This window comes from Gracilinanus agilis, chromosome 5 (assembly GCF_016433145.1).
Source record: "Gracilinanus agilis isolate LMUSP501 chromosome 5, AgileGrace, whole genome shotgun sequence".
NCBI classification, from domain to species: domain Eukaryota; kingdom Metazoa; phylum Chordata; class Mammalia; order Didelphimorphia; family Didelphidae; genus Gracilinanus; species Gracilinanus agilis.
The window spans coordinates 282,850,811-282,874,308 of NC_058134.1; the positions used below are offsets into that span (position 1 = coordinate 282,850,811).

The window sequence follows — 23,498 nt, forward strand, 5'->3', positions numbered from 1 at the left end:
GCTGAAGAATGAAATGAACAGAACAAAAAATGTATGCAGTAACAACAGGATAAAACATACAATTTTGAAAACTTAAGGACAATTGAGAACCCTTCATGATTCCAAGGACCAATGGTACCAGTCATGGCAGAGAGATGATGGATTTAGGGTACAGAACAAGATAAATATTTTTAGTATTTACATGCATTTTGAGGGCACGTTTAATATTTTTATTTAGTATTTTGTTATTTATTATTCATAATTATTAGTAGTATAATAGTATAGTATTCATGTATAAATATAATATTTAGTATACAGCCACTAAGGGAATTTGTTTTGCTTGACTGCCTATTTATTACAAGAAGTTTATTGGGGTTTATCTCTTTTTCCAATTGGTTGAGAGTAGGAAGAAGTGAAAAGAGATTTCTTTTTTTTTTTTTAACCCTTCTGTCTTAGAATAGATCCTTAGTATTGATTCTAAGGCAGAAGAGGGTTACGAGCCAGGCAATTATTGGTTTTAAGTGACTTACCCAGGGTCATACAGGTAGGCAAGAAAATAGATTTCCATTTTTCCAAAAATAGAGAGATGGAGGTTGTTACAGATATGGAATATTGCATGCACTGTCAGATGAGATCATTATTATCAGTTTTAACTATTTAGCAATCTATAAATAAGTGTAAAAAAAATGTCAAAAGGAAAAAAAAAAAAGAAATCATTCCTGACCTCAAGGAATTGACATTCTCCTGGGGAAACCACATAGACACATAAGCATTTATGTATAAAACATACAAAGGAAAAACAAGGTAATTTGGGATTTAGAAGAAGGCACTGGTGGCTGTGTTGTAAAGGCCTCTAACTTGTCAAACTTCCATTTGTATTTGAATCGAGAGGTAAGAGGGAGCTACTGGAGCTTCCCAAAAGGGGAGGAACATGGTGGATTTGAGCCCTAGGAAAATCATTTTTGTGACTGGAAGATATAGTGGAGAAAGGGGAGACTCTAGGCAGGGAACTGAATTAGATGATAATAAGCATTTAGACAGCTTTAAAGTTTACCAAATGCTTTCCATGCATTATCTCATTTGGTCATGACAACAGCCCTGTGAGGCAGGTGTTATCATTTTATTCATTTGTTGCAAATTTATTTTATTTTTATCCTGACTTTAAACACTAAAAAAGAGCTCTTCCATACACAGAACATAAAAAGGAGATTCTATATGAAATTGTGAATCTCTTATCTCATACTGTTTGATTTTGAAAGAAGTATGTAATATATTCCACGTGTTCCTTTCAAAATGATCTTTTTGCTCACTTTTGAACTTCCTTCTATTTTCTTCTGTGCATTTTAAAAGAATGTTTTGGGGAGCAGTTAGGTGTCTCAGTGGATAGAGAGCCAGATCTGAAGACAGGAGGTCCTGGGATCAAATGTGATCTGGTACTGCCTAGCTTTGTAACCCTGTGCAAGTCACTTAACCCCAATTGCCTACCCCTTACTGCTCTTCTGCCTTAGAATCAATATACAATATTGATTCTGAAACAGAAAGGTAAGTTTTTTTTTAAAAATGTTTTGATGGCCCTCTTTTTTTTTTTTTTTTTTTGCATTACTATTGCCAAACACTAGCCCCTTCTGAATCCACATTTTCCAATTAAAAACTGAAAAAAGAAAGAAAAATCTCTTGTAACAAATAAACATAGTCAAGTAAGATACCCATGTGGTGGCCAGGTCCAAAAATATATGGCTCTTCTTTTCCCTTGATTTCTCCCCTTTATTTTTTTTAATAAATATTTTATTTTACCAATTACATGTAACAAATTTACACATCAGTTTTCTGAAGTTATATGATCCAGATTGTCTCCCTCCTTCCTTCCCTCCCCCATCCTGGAGCTGACAAGCAATTCAATCTGGGTTTTACATGTATTTTTTTTCTGTTTTATATTGTATTTTTAAATCCTAATTTAAAAAATTTTTCCATGTTTACATAATTCATTTTTTTTCTCTCTCCCCTCCCAGAACCAACAAGCAACTCCACTGGGTTGAAAAATGTTATCACTTGATACCTATTTCCATTTTATTCATTTTTGCTATAGAGCGATCTTTTAAAGCCTAAACTCCAGATCAAATACCCATATATACATTTGATAAGCGAGGTCATATGTTCTTCTTTGGGCTATACATGTATTATCATATAAAACATTCCATATTATTCATTTTTGTAAGAGAATAAAACCAAAACCTCCAAATAAAAACCCAAATAAGCTAAAGCAAAAATATCATTTGCTTTCATCTGCATTCTGATTCCCAACATTCTTTCTCTGGAGATGGAGAGCATTCTTTGTCAGAAATCCCTCAGAATTGTCCTAAATTAGTGTATTGTTGAGAGTAGCAAAGTCTTACCACATCTGATCATTCCACAATATTGCTGTTACTGTGTACAGTGTCTTCCTGGTTCTGCTTATTTCCCTCTGCATCGGTCCATGAAGGTCTTCCCATCTCTCTCTGTTCCTCCTTCCTTGCAGCACTCTAGTATTCTATCACCATCATGTACCACAATTTATCTCTTTCTGTACCTTGAAGTCATCACCTCTCTGTCAGGAAGTGCTTCATCATAGGTTTCTGGGGATGTTCTTGGCATCTTTCATTTTTTCAGAGTTGTTTTACCTTCAACGATGTTATTATCTTGTAGAAACTTTTGATTCTTCTTGCCTCACTTTGCATCAGTTCCATCTAACCAGGATTCTCTGAAATCACTTCTTTCCTTATTTCATGTGAATCCTATTCCATATATATATACAACAGTTTGTTCATCCATTCCCCAAACCATGGATGTCCTCATCCTTAGGTTCCAGTTCTTTGCTTTTCTCCTCACACCCCTTTAATTCCTCCTTCAGAATCAGAAATTTCATTTTGATTACCATCAACCCCTCTCCAATATTTACTTCTCTCTTAACCTCTATCCCTTTTCTTGCTTATTTCATTTATGGGTTTGATTTATTTCTTCACCAAATTGTGAAAATGCGTAAATTCAATTCTAATTTGTCCATTTCAGATAAAAATGTTCTGATGCCCATCTTCCCTACCTCTTCTTGTTTATATATTCTTCCTCTGAAGCACTCCATTTATGAGAAATATTACATTCTGTTCCTTTCTTCCTTCTTTTTACACTAATATATTCTTTTTATCTTCCCTTTTCTTTTCCCACTTGAAACTCATCACAGTCCATCCCCACATCCTATGTTTTTCTTTTTTAAACCTCAGTATCTTTTAAAGACATTAAGATTTCGAAGGGTTATTTCCTGACCCCATTAGGATGTTAGCATCCTAATGCATCATCATACAGCTCCGTCTAATTGGTTACATAAATTTACCTTTCTGGATTTCTATGGATTCATGTTTGCATTTCAAAGTTATTACTCGGTTCTGATTTTTTCATTGGAAATGCTTAAAAGTCCCTTCCTACTAAAGTTCCATTTTTTCCCCTTCTAGGAGTATCCTCAGCTTTGCCTGGTAAGTTATTTTTGGTTGTAAACTTATCTCTTTTACCTTTTGGAATATTGTAATCCAAGATCTCTTCTCATGAAGAGTAAAAGCTGCTAAGTCCTGTGTGATCCTGCCTGGTTTCTTAGTACTTGAACTCCTTTCTTAGTAGTTGCAGTAAAAAAAAGTGGAAAAAGTAGAAGACAAAATTCTGGATTTTGGCTATGAAATTCTTGTCAAGTTTCTTTATGACATTTCTTTCAAAAGCTTTTGACAGATTCTTTCTTCACTTTGTCCGCTGGTTCTAATAGATCTGGTTAGTTTTCACTTATGATTTAATGAAAACTGTGGTTGATCATTTTTAATGATGATTTTTAGGGAGTCTAATGATTCTTTTTTAAATAAAGTTTTATTCAGTGTCATAATCAGACTATATAATATTCAGAAAACAACAGAAAGGGTACAAGAAAAAAAATCTACATTAAAAACTTTTGTTGGGATGTTTCTCACAAAACAGAAACTAAAATAACCTGTTATACAATGAGTCACATGTAGAATCTTGATGGGATTTTTTGCTTACACACAAAAAGTGTTATCTAAAATATGGCTTCTTGAAGCCAGAGCATTGCTACTACTATACATGGCTGAATTCACAAATCTCTTGTAACCCATAGCTTTCCTTTCACTTCTCTAGTGCTCTACTACTAAGCTTTGTTTACTAATAGTAATTAAAATCTTTTGTTAGTGCTGTAACTACTGCTACTACTGGAACCACTAGCCATCTTGGTGATATGGATTAACAAAACACTGGCCCTCACCATAAAGGCTGGAAGTGTTGCTTACAAAATTTCTCTCTTTCATGGGACCAAAGTTTGAAGACTATTGTAGTTGCTAAAGTCATTGTAGTTTCCACCGCCTCCAAAGGTACTTCTATCATTGCCAAATCTGTTGCAGCCATCTCCATTTCTGCCATGTTTTCCATCACCACAACCACCACCAAAACCGCCATGACCAACGAAGTTTCCACCATGGCCAAAGTTGTTACTTCCATGAAAACCACTTCTCTGGCCACCACTCAAGATCCCAGAACCACTTTGACCTCTTTGAGTAGAACTACTGGCTTTTTTTTACTTAGATAAAATTTGCCTTACTTCACAATTGTGGTCCTTCCAGTTTGGTATTTTTGAAAATCAATGTTATCCACAGAGTCGTGTTTGTCAAAAGTTTAAAAATCAAGACATGATTTCAATCATTTCAATTTTTTCTATATTGTTCCAAGTTGTCTTTTTTTTTTTTTTTTTTTAGCCCTTACTTTCCATCTTAGAATCAATATTGTGTATTGGTTCCAAAGCAGAAAAACAGTAAGAGCTAGGTGGTTAAGTGATTTGCCCAAGGATTGCATAACTAGGAAGTGTTTGAGGTCCTATATGAACCCAGGACCTCCTGGCTCTCAATCCACTGAGCCACTTAGCAATCCTCAAGTAGTCAAACAATGACTTGTTTAATGCCACCCACAAAGATTTCTTTCAGAGTTTAGTAGGCCCCTGGTCTTTGAGTGTCCTTGATAGAAATTGTTCTTTTGGTTCAACAATAGTCAATAAACATTAAATGCCTACTATTTGCACTTTTAACACTGTTAAATGCTGGGGATACAAATACAAAAAAAGAAAGCCAGTGTTCCCCTCAAGGAGCTTAAGATGTAATGGGAGAAGATTCTATGGGCAGTTCACAACAGAGGTCCTCAGGAGTCCTAAGGCTGAATGTGCCTGCACTTACACTGGCCATTGCCACTCCTGGTGACTTTCAAGGTCCACATTATAGATTTCTTACCACCCTGGGGCTTTTTCAAGGGGAACCTTCTCCTCTTTCTATCTCTGGACACAGAGTTCTGCAGATTTGTCTCTGGCTTCTTTCTGGTCACTCTACGAGGATATTTGTTTTTTGGTACTTCATTTTTCTGGTGGCTTCTGTTCTCTTGCCTATTGGCTTCTGGTTAACTTTTTGTATAGTTCTGGGGTAATTTACTGTAAATTGCTTATTGGATTTCTTGATCATTATTTAGTCTGGTCCAATTTGGAGGCTTTTGCTGGAATAAAAAATAGGGGAGCTCCATTGACTGCCTCCATTCAGGCAGCTATCTTGCCAGATGCCTCTCGTTTTCCCATTTGACAGTTCAGGAAACTAAGCCTTAGAGAAATTTAGTAACTTCCTGAGGGTCAACCTGTTCATAAGTGTCAGAACCGAAGTTTTCTTGACTCCAGGATCTTTACTCTCGCCACCATGCCGCCACTGTGACAAGGATTTGAGCCAAGGCGTTGGGCATGGTTTAGAAAGAACAGAATACATGATCTAGACATAAAAAAGAGATATCATAAGTAAATCAGAAGAAACAGGAACATACTCAGATTTATGGATAGGAGAGGAATTTATGAATTAATAAGATATGGGAGAGCATCATGAAATGTAAAATGGATCATTTGGAATACATTAAGTTGTGAAGTTATTGTACAAATGAAATGTTACTGAGATTAGAAGGAAAGCAGAAAATTGTGGGAAAAGTTTTTATACCTCTCAGAGATTCTCTTATCTAAAATATAATTTTGTCAAATTTATAAGAATGAGTCATCCCCCGATCGATAAATGGGCAAAAGATACTAACAAACAGTTTTTAAATGAAGAAGTCAAAGCTATAACTATATGAAGAAATGCTCTAGATCACTACTATAAAGAAATGCAAACCAAAACAACTCTGAGATACTTCACAGCCCTCAAACTGGCTAAAAAGACAAATGAGGGCAGGTGGAAAAATGGGGACACTAATGTACGGTTGGTGGAGCTATGAATTGAACCAGCAATTTGGAACTACACTCAGGAAGTTATAAAACTGCGTAAACCCTTCGACCCAGCAATACATTGCTAAGGTCTATTTCCCAGGGAGATTGGAAAAAAAGGAAAAGAACCCATATGTTCCAACATATTTATAGCAGCTCTTTTTATGGTGGCAAAGAATTGGAAACTGAGGGGATGCCCATCAATTGGGGAATGGCTAAACAAGTTATGATTGTGATAAAATACAGAAGAAGCGATGAACAGGCTAATGAACAGTGAAATGAGTAGAACCAGGGAAATAGTATACACGGCTATAGAATGAATGCTGGAGGAATAAACTGAATGTTACTTCCAGAAAGGGAACTGAAAGGTGAAACATGAAAGACTTCATTTATTTATATGAACATGTTGGTCTCCCGGACGATACCTACCTGACAGGGATACTTGTGGATGGGATTTATTATGTTGATATGAAGACAAGTAAGCTAAATAAAGAAGAGATTTGTGATTTAATTCGCATAGTTTTCTTTTTTTGTATATAGAAATGCTTGTTTTATTTGGTTTTGCAAAATTTGGAGGAAAAAAAAGAAAGGAATGGATGTGAAAGATATTGTGGAGACAGAATCAGTAAGACTTGGCAGTTGGTTTGGGTATAGAGAGATGAAAAAGGAGGACTCTAAGGCACTGAAAGAATGGCCTTGGGTTTTAAGTATTTCTGTCTTTTCTCCTTGGAAAGTTCAGAAAGAACGGCACCATTTTTTTGACAAGACACGTCATGTTCGTGGCCTCGCACAGTCTGTGTCTCCATGCCTGGAATGCACTCAGGCATTACCTCTCCCTTCGAAGCATCCCTGACCCCTTCCAGGTCCACTTGAACTTGAACATTTACATGGGATCTTGCATCTCCATCGCCTTAGTTACTGGGGAGTCTGCCTTACTTTGTGTTTGCTTGAGGTGCTTTCTGTTCCCTTGTTTGTGGCCAGCGAGGTGGCACAGGGGATAGAGGGCAGGGTCTAGAGTCAGGAAGACTCATTTTCCTAAATTCAGGCTTCAGATGCTTACTAGCTGTGTGATTGTAGGCGAGTCACTTAATCATGTTTGCCTCAGTTTCCTCATTTGTAAAATGATCTGGAGAAGGAAGTGGCAAACCACTCTAGTATCTTTCTTTGCCCAGAAAACTCAAATGCCCAGAAAAAAATTCAATAATTGCTTTATTGAATGAGTGAATTCTTTAATAGATGATTGGGTATAAATAATTTTCAAAAGCAGAATTGCAAAGTGTCAATGACCACATGAAAAATACTCCAAATCATTAACAAGGGATATGTACTTTAAAACAGTTCTGAGTTTTCACCTCATATCCATCACATTAGCAGAGATGATATTTATTTTGCTCCTTTTTTCCCTAAATTGTGGTTTCTTCTGCATTGAGAACTTGAGAACTCTCAAGACTTTCCCGTGGTCACATTGGGCAAAGATAATAAATGACCCAAAAAAATTTATAAATGGAGGGGCCATGAGAAAACTGGTATGCTTTTGCTAAGTTGTGAACTAATTCAACCATTCTGAAAAGCAATTTGGAACTAGTGAGGGAAAGTTTCTAAATTATTCCTATTTGGGGCAGCTGGGTGGCTCAGTAGATTGAGAGCCAGACCCAGAGATGGGAGGTCCTGGGTTCAAAAATGACCTCAGATACTTCCTAGCTGTGTGACCCTGGACAAGTCACTTGACCCCCATTGCCTAGCCCTTACCACACTTCTACCTTTGAACCAATACACAGTATTGATTCTAAGATGGAAGGTAAGGGTTTAAAAAACAATTTTATTGATACCCTTTGACTCAGAGATCCCACTACTGGGCAGAGATCCCACTACTGGGCATATATTCCTAGGAGTTCAAAGTCAAAAAGTAAAATCTCAAAACATTTAGAGTGGTGCTTTTTTTTTGTGATAGAAAAAAAGAAAATGATGGAGTTGTCTATCAATTGGAGAACAGCTAGATGAATTCTGGTATATGAATGTAATATTATCATATCATAAGAAATTTAAAATATGAGGAATTTAGAGAAGCAATATAAAATTCATATGAACTGATGTAAATAAGTAGAACTAAGAGAATAGTTTATAGAAATACTGCAATAAATTAAATGAAAACAATGCTGAAAAGCAGCAGAACTCTTATTGATTATAATGATCAATCATGGCCCCAAGAACCAAAAATGAAATACACTTTTCTTTTTATCCTCTTGATAGAAAAAAAGGAGCTTGCATGTGGGAAACAGAGTTTAGCCTGTCAGATTATGCTGATTTTGCTTAATGTTTTTATGTTACGAGAGGGTTCATTGGGAGAGGTTGTTCCAGGAAAGGACTTTGACATAAAAATAAAAAGTATTAACATAACTTTTTTTAAAAGAGCAAATTCCCAGAGAGAAAGTGGTGATTGTCGAAGACTTTTTCTCTGAATTTAATAGTGAAGAAGAAAAAAATTAGAAGTGAAGAAAGATATAGGCTGGTAACCGGGAAGGTCTCAAACTCAAGGGAAAATTTTTGAAGAAAAGAAGAGACTGGCTATAAGTAGAGGTACATGTCCATTATATTTGCTACCAGGGAATCTAAGGCTTTTGGATCACTTGAGCTTTCAAATTCTAAGCTGCTATAGGCTAAGTTGATTGGGTAGTTTTGTTATTCTGTTAGAAAGGAATGGATAGAGTGAGGATAAGAATACACTGGGGGTTGAGGGAGAGGGAAAGGTAGGTTAGGGAAATTTATCCTATATAGTGAGGGTGCACAAGTAGACATCTAAATAAAGATATAGGGGAGAAAGTGGCTAACCCTTGAACCTCACTCATCTGCACTGGTCAATAGAGGGAAGAACACATACACCGACACATGCACAGTTTGGAAGAGAATTGCATTTCATTCAACAAGAAAATATGAGAAAGGGAAAAATATGGCATGATACTACTTTACTAATCTCTCATTGCTATAATGAATAACTACAATTCCAGAAGCCTAATGATGAAATATGTTACCTACCTCATGATAGAAAGGTGAAGGACTCAGAATGCAGAATGAGACAAATATTTTTGTACATGGCCAACGTGGACATTTTTCTTTTTGATTGACTATATTTGTTTTTCTTGTGTTCTTAGTTGGGAGTTGGGGTGAGTGAATGAGAAGGAAGATTTTGGCTGGTTAAAATAAAATATTTTTTGTGTTTCTTTTACCATTGAGACAATTTTGATTTTTGGGAAGTTATTTTCTTCAGTATTTTTTACCTCTTTTGCCAAGCTGTTAATTCTCCTTTCATAATTCCCTTGCATATCTCCCTCTACCACTCTTAATCTGAATTTTACTTTTTTTTTTTTTTTTTGCTTTAAAAAAAAATCTCTTTAATTCTTTTAGGGATTCGTTTTGGGCTTGTGTCTAATCTGTATTTTTTCCTTGAGGTTTTGCTTTAGATGTTTTCGAGTCATTGTTTTATTCTATCTTTGTGTCTTGATCTTCCTTATCATCATAGTATTTTTTTATGGTCAGGTTCTTTTTTTATTGTTTGATATTTTCCCATCCTACTCATTGCCTTTAGATTTTGTATTGTGGTGGACTCTGCTTACCTCTGGGAGAATGTTTGGCTTGAGATTTTGTCTTTAATGTCCTCTTGCTGTTTTCAAAACTCAATCTAAGTAAGTTTTGGGTGCTTCCAAAGTGGTGTGATCCAGGGAGTGATGCATTCACTGTCTTTATGGTTTACATGCTGCAAGTTCTTGATCCAGGTTTTGTTGACTTGTATATAGTTGAATTTCCTTAGTCTGTTTCAATCACAGTTAATCTGCTGGGAGGTTCTATAGGTTTGGAGCAACTATCTATTGGCCTCTCCTTTGTTTTAGTCTCCTTCCCTGGTTTATTCCTTTGCAGGCTTATGTGTGGGACTAAAGGTTAAAACTGAATTCCCTTGGGCTGAGAGTCACAGAGATGTTTTTGGAACTTGTTCCTTTCTCCTGATACAGAGAGAGTCCCTGCTTCCTCAGGACTCTGACCACTATTCTCTGCCTTGGAATTGTGACCTTGGGCTGGGTAATAGATAACACCTGACAATTCTGTTATTTGTTCCTGCTCCCAGTGCTAGTACAGGGGCCTCCTGGAATCTCTTTCTGCCCAGGTGTTCAGTTCCCTTACTGTCTCGGGGTGCTGCTTTTACTTCAGTGCATGCCTGGCCAGTCCCCAACCTAATGCCTGAAGACCTCTCTGTCTTCCTAAGCTGCCCAGGCTGGAAAAATGACTCACTACATCTTTCCTTGGCTTTCCCCATCAGAATTTGTTTGGCACATTTTCTAGGTCTTTGTGGAGGCATTGTGTTGACTAGGAAAAATGCTGATTCTCACTCATCTTGGCTCTGCCTCCAAAATTGTTTGTTTGTTTTCTTAAAAGAAAGCCTGCAAAAAAAAAAAATTTTTTTTTTTTAAAGGAAGAGTATATCAGGAACGGTGAACAGAATAAGTGCAGAAACCTGGAAAGATATGAAGTGAAGTGAGCAGAATCAGTGAGCAGAATGCATACATTAAGAGGAATATTATATAATGATAAACTTTTAAAGACTAAACCATTATCAGTAAAGCAAGACTCCAAGATAATCCAAGGGACTCATGATGGAAAACGCTCTCCTCAGTCAAAGAAGGAACTGTTGGAGTCTGAGGGCAGATCAAAACATGCCATCTTCCACTAAATTTCCTTCATGAGATTTGTGTGTGTGTGTGTGTGTGTGTGTGTGTGTGTGTGTGTGTGTGTGTATGGTGATACGTGACTTCTATCATGGCATAAGCAATATAGAAATATGTATTGCATGAAAGTACTGGGTATAACCTATATCAAACTATTCACTACTTTGGGGACAGTTGGGAAGGGAGGGAGGGAGAAAACCTGAATTTTAAAGTGTCCAAAAACAACTGTCAAAAAATTATTTCTACACATAACTGAAAAAAAAGTGGGGATGGGGGAGTAAAGAAGTGGGAGATATGGAAGGATATAGGAAACTGATCAGCTATGAATGGTAAAGGGAACAATGATGAACTTACTGCAGATAATAATAGTCAGACCCCTTATTCTCTTCCAGCTCTCCAGATGCTAACAAAGATCCCGGAGAGCAGCCGACAAGCCTAGATGTGAGCCTCTTCCAAGAAGAATAACTGGAAGGTCACCAAACAAGTCAGGAGCAAAAACAAGATTGAGAATCTGTTGTCCTTATGTTCTAGCCCTTATTGTACCCCTTACCACTTTCCCTTACTGCTTCTCTTTTCCAATGACCAACTAAAAGGAAGGAGAAATCTTTTCCCAAGAGTCAGAGTGGTATGTCAATACCCCAAACTGAAAATATGGTAAAAGTATGGTATCTGTTACCCTGCCTGTATGTTCACAATTCAGTTAATTTTAATAAAATTTGTTATCTTGATGTGTGCACTTGACATCTAATGTTTAATTGGTTATCCTGAACTGACATAACACTTTGTTTGGTACCTCTCTAATTTAGTTGGACAAATAACCCATAGAGCTAATTCATCAGTATGCATATTTTTGACATAGATAAATAATGAGCTGAGCCCAGAATGGAACAGGAGGAGGACAGCAAATTGGATTGCTTTTGGGAAATTATGCAATGATTTTAATGACCTTGATTTTTTTCCTGAAAGAAAGATCTATTTTAAAAAATTGTTTTATTACTCTTTTTTTAAACATCATTCTCACTTCCTACTAATTGCCACTTTTCCCAGTAAAGTCCTCCCTTAGAACAAATAAGTATTGTCAAGCAAAAACATATCAATTCAGGAGGTCCATCATTTTAAGATTAATTAATTAAGATTTTAAATTAAGATTAATTTTAAGATTAATACTCTTTTGATGATTCTATGTGACTGTCAGACATGAAATACCACATTCTCCAAAAAATTAAATTTGTAGGTCACTCAAAGGGCAATGGAGAGGAGTATGGTGGGTTTGATTAGACTGAAACTGGTTGCCAAGAAAGGTGGGAGAACACAGACCAAAGGATATCATGAAAGAAAAATGTGACCAGAAAAGGAGACAAACCATTTGTAGAGTAAAAGGGAAGGATACATGATGTATCAAAGGGGTCCATCCAAGATTCTTGGGGCCTTCCATTGGATTCCACGAAAATTCAGGAGATCTTGAGGCAGGCTCCTAGTATGGTGAGTAAAGCCCTATGAAGGGGGCAGCTGGGTGGCTCAGTAGATTGAGACCCAGGCCTAGAGATGGGAGGTCCTGGGTTCCAATCTGACATCATACACTGCCTAACTGTGTGACCCTGGACAAGTCACTTAACCCCCATTGCCTAGCCCTTACTGCTCTTCTGCCTTGGAACCAATACACAGTATTGATTCCAAGATGTAAGGTAAGGGTTTAAAAAAAAAATGCTCTGAAAGATTTATGGCAAGTCATGGACAAATCACACTGGATGAAAAGGTACCAATGGGTTATATGACCACTGGAGGGAGTGCCTGTATGAATAAGATCGCAAACAATAATATCTTATATATAGTTCATTAAAGTTTGCAAAGCATTTTATACAGGTTAACTCATGTGAACCTCCTTACTACATTATGAAGTAAATAGAGATATGTAATGGGTGAAGAAGTTGCGTTTCAGGCCAGGAATATGTTGGAGTCAGCTCTGAACAGTGGAGAGCTGATGGTAAAATTTTTAGTGCGGGTATTTATACTTCCAAAATCAGCAAAAGCTACAAATTAGGGCTTGATGGATTGTTTTGTTGATTGTATAGACTTAAGAAAGTGATGGAGAAAATGTAATCAATACAGATTAAAGTTTCCACCCCCCTCAGCCCTTACCAGCAGGTAATTCAATATTTACCAGCAGCCCCCTTACCCATAGTGATACAGAGGCCACATGTGAACCCAGGTATTCCTGGCTGCTTATCTCTAGATCTATGGAGTTTTGTTTTTTTAAAACCCTTACCTTCCATCTCAGAATCAGTACTGTATTGATTCTAAAGCAGAAGAGCAGTAAGGGCTAGGCCAGTGGTTCCCAAACTTTTTTGGCCTACCACCCCCTTTCCAGAAAAAATATTCCTTAGCCCCCTGGAAATTAATTTTTAAAAAATTTTAATAGCAATTAATAGGAAAAATAAATGCACCTGTGGCTATCACCGCTCCTCTGGATCACTGCAGCGCCCACTTTGGGAATCACTGGGCTAGGCAATGGGGGTCAAGTGACTTATCCAGGGTCACACACCTAGGATGTGTCTGAGGTCACATTTGAACCCAGGACCTCCCATCTGTAGGCCTGGCTCGCAATCCACTGAGACACCCAGAGTTTTTAAAGTGGCCAATCTAGCATGTTGTGTTTGTGACATCCCTAAATATTAACTAATCTTTTATGTCCTCACATCATCTAGCAAAGTTCTCTACCTTGTTACTGTTGTTTAACTATTTCAGTTGTGTCTGACTCTTTGTGACCCCATTTAAGATTTTCTTGGCAAAGATACTGGACTGCTTTGCCACTTCCTTCTCCAGCTCATTTTCCAGATGAGGAAACTGAGCCAACAGAGTTAAGTGACTTGCTGTGGGTTCCACAGCTAGTAAGTGTCTCAGATCAGATTTGAACTCAGGAAGATGAGTTTTCTTTACTTCAGGCCTATGTACCACCTAGCTGTTCTCTACATTCTGATGGGTGTGTGATTTGCAAACAAGAATTGGCCTAAGAGATATCCCCGGGATCTGCTACCTTGGTACAGGTCTTATCACCTCATGCGGGACTGTTGCTATAGCCTGTAGGTGGGTTTCCCTACCTTAAGTTTCTTCTTATTCCATTCGCTAGCCAAAGTGACCTTCACCACATCACACCCCCTACTCAATAAGGGCTTCCTAGTATCTCCTGGGTCAAAAATAAAATCCCTTGTTTGGTTTTTACAAGCCCTTCATAACCCACCTCTTCTGGTCCTTATTCTTTACTCTATAAGATTCTTAAAGTCCTGCTACACTGGTCTTTGACACATTCCATCTTCTGACTCTTACTTTTTCACTGTCTTCTTACCCTCATCTCCAATGATGTTTTTAAAAAAAAAATCTGTCTTAGAGTCAATACTGCATGTTGGTTCCAAGGCCGAATAGTAAGGGCTAGGTGATGCAGGGTAAGTGACTTATCCAAGGACATAGAGCCAGGAAGTGTCTGAGGCCACTTTTGGACCCAGGACCTCCCATCTCCAGGCTTGACTCACCATCCAGAGACACCTATCTGCCCCTACTAGCCCAAAGCTTTTGTTTCCCTCCCCCTTTCCCAATTTCCCCCGTTAATCTGTATTTCACTGTAGTCTCACCCATTAGAATGTGAGCTCCTTGAGGGAGGGGATTTTTCATCTTTTTTTCCTTTTTTTGTATCTCCTGGGCTTGACCTGGTGTCTGGAGCATAATATATTTATAAAAAATACATAATTTATAATATTATTTATGATATTTTTATATTATGCTTATTGACTTCCCTTGAAAAAGAGGAGAAATTGCAGGGGGGTACCCACAGCCATGAGACTACTGAAATTGCAGGGGGGTACCCACAGCCATGAGACTACTGAAATAGGTCCCCTGAAATAGGTCCATTAGTGTGGCCACAGCTCTAAAAACTGCCCTGAAGAGTCAGTCTGTCAGCACTCACTAATGGTGCGTTTAAAAATTAGATACCCTGGAATAAGGTTGGGGATTAGAGAAAAGACTAAGACCCAAGGAGAGCTCAAGGATCCAAATGGCTGCCGTCTCATTCTACAATCTCATTTCAAGGACCCGATCCCCTAAGAACGAAGGTCTCCCAAAGGCCCAAGGGCAGTCAAAGACAAGCCGCGTGTATCCCAGAGGCGTTCTTCCTCTTTCACGGTAGTTCCACCCACTACAACTGACACTCATCTGGACCAATTGCCTTCTCAATCTCCGAGAGTTACACCTAGTCGCAAGCAATATCCAATGAAACTGAGCTATGTAAGAGTGGCAGCGGCTATGACCAACGAGAGAAGGGTTGGCAGAATTTGCCCTATGGAAGCTTGGGCTAGAGTAAAGAGCACTGCACTAACCCAATGCTAGCGCCGGATCGGGTCAGAGTTCCGCCCCTACTGCTGTAGAGTCGACTCCCTGGGAGAGGTGCTGCGCTCAGTCTCTCCCCAGACTCCGCCATGTTGGGGCTCTTGGGCCGCGCTGTTGCCGCCTCGGCCTCGGGGGCCCTGCGGGGCCTCGGTGCTTCGGCGCCGCTGCCCCAGGCCCAGACCTTGCTACGGGCGGCCCCGGCCGCGGTCCAGCCGGGTGAGTGTAAGCGTTTTCGGAGGTCAGGTCTGTCCTAGGCCGACCATGACCTTGAGGCGCACTGGGCCTGGTGGCGCCCGAGCCCGAGGGGAAGGAGGGAGGGAGGGAGTGGAGGGGCCCGCCACTGCCCTGCCCTCTATTGAGTGAGGACGCAGAGAGGGCTCAGAGGCCCTTGCTCCCATCTCTAGGGCCTAGGCCCGGGGCGCCTCAGTGACCTTCCCGCTGCTCGCGGGGATGGGAGCTAGAGAAGCGGGGCCCACATGGAGAGCCCGCGGCCGCGAACCCATCTCAATCGGGAGCCCCTTCCGTGCAGGGCTGCAGACAGGAGGCCCGGCCTGCATCCGCCCGCCAGGACCCTCCGGTGACCTCTAACTGTCCTCCGTCCCCTCCCCAGCCCGGGACTATGCTGCTGCGGCCCCCAAGGGCGGAGCCGCCAGTGGGCGCATCGTAGCCGTCATCGGGGCGGTGGTAGACGTGCAGTTCGACGAAGGCCTCCCCCCCATCCTCAATGCCCTCGAAGTGCAGGGCAGGGACACCCGGCTCGTTCTGGAGGTCGCCCAACACCTGGGTGAGTTCGAGGTTTCTTAGTGCAGGGCCTGACATTGACAGCGGCATCTAGGTGGCACCTCGGGCCCTACGAAAGCTCTCTTCTATGATGATTTCCAATTAGATGACTTTCGTTCTTCTGAGTTTGCTGAAGCCACACTTAGAATCTGAGCAAGAGAGTTCTACCCGCCTTGGTGGGCTTGCTAGTTTATTGGGGTTTTGGTGCTCCTGGCAAAAAAGATCAGTCAGAGTCTCCGGGGATTAGGATTAGATAAGTCTGTGTAACTGTTTTTACCCCCAACTGACAGGTGAGAGCACAGTCCGGACCATTGCTATGGATGGTACTGAAGGATTGGTGAGAGGGCAGAAGGTCCTGGATTCTGGTGCCCCAATCAAAATTCCTGTGGGGCCTGAGACTCTAGGAAGAATCATGAATGTGATTGGAGAGCCTATTGATGAAAGGGGTCCAATCAAAACCAAACAGTGAGTGCCAGTAGCTCCAGCTTTCCACAGAGACCTGTTGCCATACAAATTACATTTTCATATAAGTTTACATAGCACTGTGTTGCATTCTCTCCTTAAGTAAATTAAGTCAAGTAAATATTTTAACAGTTAAGTAAAGAATTAAATTTTACTGTTAGGAATGTTTATTTCAATTTATATGGTAATTAATGTTAATCATATGTAATTGAGGGAAAACTAGATGGTTCCATGTAGAGTATCTGGCTTAGAGATAGGAGATCCTATATTAAATCTGGCCTCTGACACTAGGCAAGTCACTTAGCCCTTACTGCTCTTCTGTTTTGGAATCATACTGATTCTAAAACAGAAGGGAAGGTTTTTTTTTAAATAGTGTATAGTTGATTTTTTTTTTTAACAATTGAATAATATTGATAAAATTGAGAGAAAAAAAGGTGTGGAAACCTCAAGAACATAAGCACATAAGATGTGATTATTTTTTTCCTAGTTGGGATTAAAGTGTCATCATAAATTTGAGTTATTTATTTAAATTCCCAGAACTTTGACTGGCTTAGCAATTTTTCCCCTAAGTAGATATGAGAGGGAATACTGATATACAGAATAAGGAAGATCTGTGGCACTAGAGAATTCCTTAGCCAGGAAGGTTTCTGTATCACAAAGAGAACAACTCAAATCATTTTCTGGATCTTCTATACAGGTTTGCTGCTATTCATGCTGAGGCTCCTGAATTCATGGAGATGAGCGTGGAGCAAGAAATCCTGGTCACTGGCATCAAAGTTGTGGATCTTTTGGCTCCCTATGCAAAGGGTGGCAAAATTGGTATGTTAGATGTGGGGGGTATTTCAGTGTTTTATATATCTGACAGAACATGCTGTGGATAGCGTGGTAGGGGTAGAATAAGAGACAGAGACCTGGGTTTTAGTTCTGACTTTGCCACTAGTTGATGTATATAGTCTTTGTAAGTCACTAGTTGTCTGAGTATACTTGTGTGTTTAAAAAAATGACAGTTACATTCTGTGATTTATAATCAGTTATGGTGATAAAGAATGGAGTAACAAGCATTTTCTCACCTATAGCTTATGGCTTGCATAAGCAGATATGACAAAGGATGGTGAAAACTGAAGTCAGATTCTTCCCATTATGGTGAAGTTGTCAAAGACAAGTTCAGTGTAGCTGTCTTTCTGTTTTTGTTAGGTGTTTTAGAGCAGCATCCTTCACTGATGAGTAGCTTTCTGACTTTCGTTCTTCTGATTTTGCTGAAGCCAGATGCCACTTCTGAGAAGGAAAAACCAGGATTGTTTAGTGTTTAAGGTTATCCATCCTTTTAAAATTAGGGTTGTGATCTTTAGAATTTAAGAAATATATCTAAAAACTTGGATGTTCATCTTCTCTCCACAGGTCTATTTGGTGGTGCTGGTGTAGGTAAGACTGTATTGATTATGGAGCTGATCAACAATGTTGCCAAGGCTCATGGTGGTTATTCTGTGTTTGCTGGTGTTGGTGAACGGACTCGAGAAGGCAATGACTTGTACCATGAGATGATTGAGTCTGGTGTCATCAATCTGAAGGATGCCACTTCCAAGGTGATCCAAATGTTGCATCTACAATGAAGGCTTCTTTTTTACTTCACATTTTATAAAACTTATCTGTCTTCTACAGTTTGGAAGTTTCAGATGATCCATTTTGAACTTTTTTCTTAGAGGGATTTGGTTTGGATCATATAAAAAAAATAGTAACTCAACCTCCTAACACTTAGGAGCCTGTGCCACATAGACTTTTCTTGACTTGGTCTTGGGCCAGAGAGTGTGTAAATTTGTATATTGGCAGTTTTTCATGCTTTCATGAGTTGTATGTCCATAACAGGTTGCATTGGTGTATGGCCAGATGAATGAACCACCTGGTGCTCGAGCCCGGGTAGCCTTGACTGGCCTCACTGTGGCTGAATACTTCAGAGACCAAGAAGGTCAAGATGTACTGCTTTTCATTGACAATATCTTCCGATTCACTCAGGCTGGGTCAGAGGTAAGAGGGGAGATGGGAGATTTAGGGTGGGAGGAGGTTAGAAGAGAAAATTAAATGGAGCTATAGCTGTTCTGAACTTTGGTTCTCTTCCCTTCTGTCCTTCCAGGTGTCTGCTTTACTAGGCAGAATCCCTTCTGCTGTGGGTTACCAGCCCACTTTGGCCACTGATATGGGTACCATGCAGGAAAGAATTACCACAACCAAAAAGGGCTCTATCACCTCTGTGCAAGTAAGAGAATTTTAAAGTCTGTATGCTTTTTTTTTTAGAGATCTGTAAACATCTTAATTACATTTTGGAGTGATTTATAAAAGGATCTTATCCAGTCTTCACCTCATAGATGAGAGATAGGCCCAGAGAAAGACTAAGTGTCTTAACCTGGATTAATCTTGGCTATTAGAGCCAGGCTTTAACATCAGAACTGGTGTTCCTTCATGGTACTGTGCTGCCTACAAAGCTTTGGACTTCTGAAAATCTGTGTCTATTCTTAGGTTTTTACAGCTTTAATGCATAAGAGGAGGGTACATACTGTACCTAAGCTGGGGCACAAATTCTGTGGTGCATAAAAGTGAGGAGAAGAGTCAGATAAGTAGTAGGAAGGGCACTTGATGGGCCTCCTGAAGACCTGAATTCTAGGCTTGACTCCACCATAATCTTCTGTGTGCCTTTAGGACATTTCTACTGTAGCACATGAAGGAAGTGAAGTAGATCTCCATCAGCTTCTCTTTGGTGAAATATTAGAAAAATTTAAATTATTCTGGGTTTGAAAAAGGTATCCCACTTATTAACAGTGTGAATTGTTTGAAATTAGGCCATCTATGTGCCTGCTGATGACTTGACTGACCCTGCTCCTGCCACCACCTTTGCCCACTTGGATGCTACCACGGTGCTGTCCCGGGCTATTGCTGAGCTGGGCATTTACCCTGCAGTGGATCCTCTGGATTCCACTTCCCGAATCATGGATCCCAACATTGTTGGTAACGAGCACTATGATGTTGCCCGAGGTGTGCAGAAGATCCTCCAGGTGAGCATTCTTGGAAGGGAGGAAGAGTGAAAACTTGGATGGAGTAGAAATAGAGATCAGTGTCAAACCACTAACTAATGTTGGGAAAGGAATAAAATCTCAATGCTGTGCAAGCTCTGTTAATAGTATGTAAAATGCTGGAGCCTGGAAGATCCTTTCTAAATAAAAGCCCTTCTACTAGAGCAAGCTCAAATGAATGTTTCTCTCCTAGGACTACAAGTCCCTCCAGGACATCATCGCCATCCTCGGTATGGATGAGTTGTCTGAAGAAGACAAGTTGACAGTGTCACGTGCCCGGAAAATCCAGCGTTTCTTGTCACAGCCCTTCCAGGTTGCTGAGGTATTCACAGGACATATGGGGAAGCTGGTCCCTCTGAAAGAAACCATTAAGGGATTTCAACAGATCTTGGCAGGTAAGAAAACTGTCAAGTGAATGATCTTTGTGTACCGAAGCATCTCATAGAGATGCCTGGCCTTTTCCAGTAAAGGCAGCCACCATTTTCCTCTTGAGCTCTGTGACTTCAAAGGGCTCATCTTCCGCAGTGACTCCCAGGACTTTGGTTGTAATTCGTTCCTCTTTTTGGGCATATCTCTCAGCCTCTTTTCATTCTTGTTGCCACTGTCTTTAATTAGATCTACTGTGGACTCTATTCTAAATGGTCTGGCTCCCAGGCCCTCTCTTTTTACAGAACACCTCAAACTTCCAAAGTGCAGCTCAGGTCAGGGCAGAAAGCTTCCATGGCATCTTATTGCCCATCAGCCAGTGACTTTCTAGCATGTCCTAACATGGAGAGCATCTCACTTATATTTCCCATGGTTTATGGTGGGTGGGCCCTTATCTTGTCCATGCATCTCTTCTCAGCTAATGTCCTGGGACCTGGGTATATCATTCATTACCTGAATGAATTGTGGTTGCAATGTTCCCCTAGCCCCTCTTCCAGAGTTGAGATCTGTCCTTGCCCCACTCCGACAACCCAGCAGAGTTCCTTCCACTTAGTGGATGCTTTAACAGTGGAGGTTTCTTCACTCCCACAGGCCAGTACGACCATCTCCCAGAGCAGGCCTTCTATATGGTAGGACCCATTGAAGAAGCCGTGACAAAAGCTGAAAAACTGGCTGAAGAGCACTCATGAGGGGCGCCTGCACCCACCACCCCTTCGTCCTCGCCTCCCCCCTTCCTTTGATTCCACTTGGCTCAGCTGAACTCCACAAGAACTTTATTGGGAAAGCTGTGTTCTGTCAAGGAATATTTAAATTTTGAATAAAATTTACCTGTCACGGCCATTTTGTGCTTGTGGGTAGAGTGGATATTAAGAGTTCCGAATTCAGTGCTAACTTTTCTTGGTTCTTTAATGCCTAGCCACAGTTTTAGCCTTCAAGACTGGGGTTTGGGAAACTAAAGTGGGGCCTAAATGGCAAGTGTTTGACTCTAGGGAGAGTCAAGGTTGCTTGAGATCTGAGGGCACAATCGCCAAGGATGTTAGTGGCCCCGGGGGAAGCTGCATTTCCCATTCTTTCCTTTGAGGGCTTTAGTAAATAACCCTCAGTCTCCTCAAAAAAAGCCGCTCCATCTTCACTTCGAATTTTAGCCTTCCAGCATCTTCCAATATAGCCCGTTAGCACATTGGACACATTTTTAGACCAAGTTTGAATCCTTCCGCGCTGAATGTTGGATTTCTCCTAACTTGGTGTCATTTAAGCTTGCTCAGCCTGGGTTTCTTGACCTTTAAAAGGGGCTGCTAACCAGCTCAGACTTCCAGGGAACATTAAAGCCCTTTGCATACAAAGCATGTCGGGAGTGCGATTCCCCCCCCCATAACCTCTACGTGGAACGAGTGGGCTGGCCCAGAGTGGGGGGGAGGGAGTGTCACCTCGGGCTCCTCCGCCCCTCGATGACCCAGGAGTGCCCTGAAGCTTTTTTTGTTCCCCTGGTGGTTGATTTGCGATATTTGCACAGATTCGGGGAAGGGTGAACCCGAAGTGCCCCAATGATGTCATCCTAGCTGCAGCCTCAGCCTCTCCCTGAGGACGGATGGAACGGCTTTGTAATGGGAAGGCCGAGGAAGGGTTCCTCAGCCGCTCGGGCTGTCGGCTCCGCCGTGGCTCACCATTTTGAAATGGTGAAAGAGCCATTTGCGGGGCTTGGCTAATGATTGTTTACAAACCAGATGGGGCTTTTGTCCCGAAGCGGAGCCCGGCGACTACAGGCTCCGCCCCCTGAGCCGGATGGTCGGCCCGGGAGGAAGTGAGGAAGCCCTGGGCCGCCCCGAGCGCCCTTCCAGTTAGTCCCCCTGGGGCCAGAGATGGGACGGGGTGGGCCCTTTCCTAGGGTCCATTGACATTCCTAGTCCAAGTATGCGGTGTATTTGTATTTAGGACAGAAGGTGGAGCCCCAGAGCCGCGCTTGCCAGCCTGCTCCCAGAAAGTGAAGATGGGGAGTCAGCGGGAGGTCTGTTTCCTGGGGTTCCTAACCTGGTTCCTCAGCGGAGCCAGGGCAGTTTTCTAAGGTGTTGGCCTTCTGTTGGTCTTGTTATTACGAGCGCCCCAAATGCTGAGTTGATTCCTTACAATCCAGCCGGCGTGCCAGTTATATCTCCCATAACTGACCATCCCTCCTCCCAGCGTGCCCTCGGAGGCTCGCCTGGACTCGGCTAACCTCTTTCTTTCTTTCTTCCTCATTCCGCCCTGAGCCAGCCCTGCCCCCCCATCTGTCACTGAGGACGTCGCCCTCTAGGAGTTCCTGGGAATTCGCTTCTCTGAAGGCCGGCTGTGGCTCTTCCAATCGCTCACTTGTTAGCTCAGTCTCTGTCTGGGGCCTCCCCTGAGCCGGCCGGCAGGGGGCGAGGAGACCCAGTTCTGGGGAGCTCTGTGGTCCCGGGCGGTGGGTGGGGGGCGGCCGCCTGAAGGGAAGGAGTGTGCAGAATAGGCCTTCGGGGAGCCAGAAAAGACTGACTTAGCAGGGGTGAGGCCTTGCCTTTGCTCCCTTTGGGACCCCTGATGGTCCGTCCAGTTCGGTGTGCCTGCCCTCTCTGGGACAAGCAGAGTCAGCTCACTGGAGCCTCCAGAAGCCGAGGAATTATAGAAAGGCCCTCGGAATGCGGGTCTTGGATTGTTTCCTCCCCCTCCCCACCCCGCACCTCCCCCCTCCCTGAAGCGCACTCAGGATCTTGAGCCGATCCATCATCGCTTCCTTTGCCGGCAGGCTAGTGGCTGCATTTCTCCGTGGGGCCCCTGGGCTGTCCCGCAATTCTGGTAGGACTTGAGGCTAGCTTGTGACCTACGGCTGGCTACTCCGCCCCCGAAGGTGCGCTGCAGAGGGGTGGCCTGGGGCTAGGGGCAAACCTGGAGCTGGGGAGGCCATCCTTCAGGTCCCAGGGCCCAGCTTCGCAGGCCCTCCTCCCCGGAGGCTTTGATGGGGACTGTGGCTGGGAGGACCGATAGGGTTTCGACCTTTGGGGTTTCCAGATTAATTCCAGCATGGCCGGAAGGGAGGGGTGGGGCAGGATGGGGGAACCCACCCATTGTTGATGGCTCCCTTGAAGACCTCGCTTAGACTTTCCCAATGTTCCCCGGACCCTGGCTTTCCTGGGTTCCATAAGGCACACCTTTCTCCTCATTCAGTAGGAGGGCCGCGCCACCCAGACTTGGGGGACTGAAGAGGGGAGGGCGGCTGCCCTCATTTCTCAGTCCCTTCCCCTCCCCCCACCCCCTTACTCGGCCCGGAATCCCCCTGTCCTTTTCCCAAGCTGGCAGCCATCCCAGCCCTGTCTTCATTCCTCGTTCTTCCTGGGTTCCTCCATCTTCCAAGTCTTTCCCCTCCCTCCCCCCCCCGCAGCT

The 23,498-nt window shown here is 41.9% G+C and overlaps 2 protein-coding genes and 2 non-coding genes across 6 annotated transcripts in view; all 4 read left to right on the forward strand.

The window, feature by feature from the left end:
• PTGES3 (prostaglandin E synthase 3) overlaps positions 1–11,739 on the forward strand; it is a 48,014-nt gene extending 36,275 nt beyond the window's left edge. The window contains exons 8-9 of one of the 3 annotated variants that reach the window (XM_044679364.1): positions 3,462–3,482; positions 11,391–11,739. In XM_044679364.1, coding sequence (XP_044535299.1) covers positions 3,462–3,482; positions 11,391–11,437 — 68 coding nt within the window. In that variant the 3' untranslated portion in view covers positions 11,438–11,739. The remainder of the gene's footprint in view (positions 1–3,461; positions 3,483–11,390) is intronic. The other 2 variants (XR_006506397.1, XM_044679365.1) reach the window with 2 other exon arrangements.
• Positions 11,740–15,442: 3,703 nt separating this feature from the next.
• Positions 15,443–20,945, forward strand: ATP5F1B (ATP synthase F1 subunit beta). The gene is made up of 10 exons (XM_044677649.1): positions 15,443–15,591; positions 15,986–16,159; positions 16,446–16,620; positions 17,315–17,436; positions 18,016–18,200; positions 18,481–18,639; positions 18,746–18,868; positions 19,449–19,661; positions 19,873–20,074; positions 20,697–20,945. The coding sequence occupies exons 1-10, from the start codon at positions 15,465–15,467 to the stop codon at positions 20,792–20,794; spliced, it is 1,578 nt and encodes a 525-aa protein (XP_044533584.1). The 5' UTR covers positions 15,443–15,464; the 3' UTR covers positions 20,795–20,945.
• LOC123250804 lies at positions 16,238–16,314 on the forward strand. The gene has a single exon (XR_006506440.1). It is a non-coding gene; the product is annotated as a small nucleolar RNA SNORD59 (small nucleolar RNA).
• Positions 17,829–17,901, forward strand: LOC123250803. Its single transcript, XR_006506439.1, has one exon. It is a non-coding gene; the product is annotated as a small nucleolar RNA SNORD59 (small nucleolar RNA).
• Positions 20,946–23,498: the final 2,553 nt, after the last annotated feature.

Bases quoted from the DNA above. Each gene is read 5' to 3' on its own strand.
- ATP5F1B (XM_044677649.1), top strand. From the start codon at position 15,465: ATGTTGGGGCTCTTGGGCCGCGCTGTTGCCGCCTCGGCCTCGGGGGCC. The intron at 18,201-18,480 runs GTGATCCAAATG...TGTCCATAACAG, and splicing joins TGAAGGATGCCACTTCCAAG to GTTGCATTGGTGTATGGCCA. The intron at 20,075-20,696 runs GTAAGAAAACTG...TCACTCCCACAG, and splicing joins ATTTCAACAGATCTTGGCAG to GCCAGTACGACCATCTCCCA.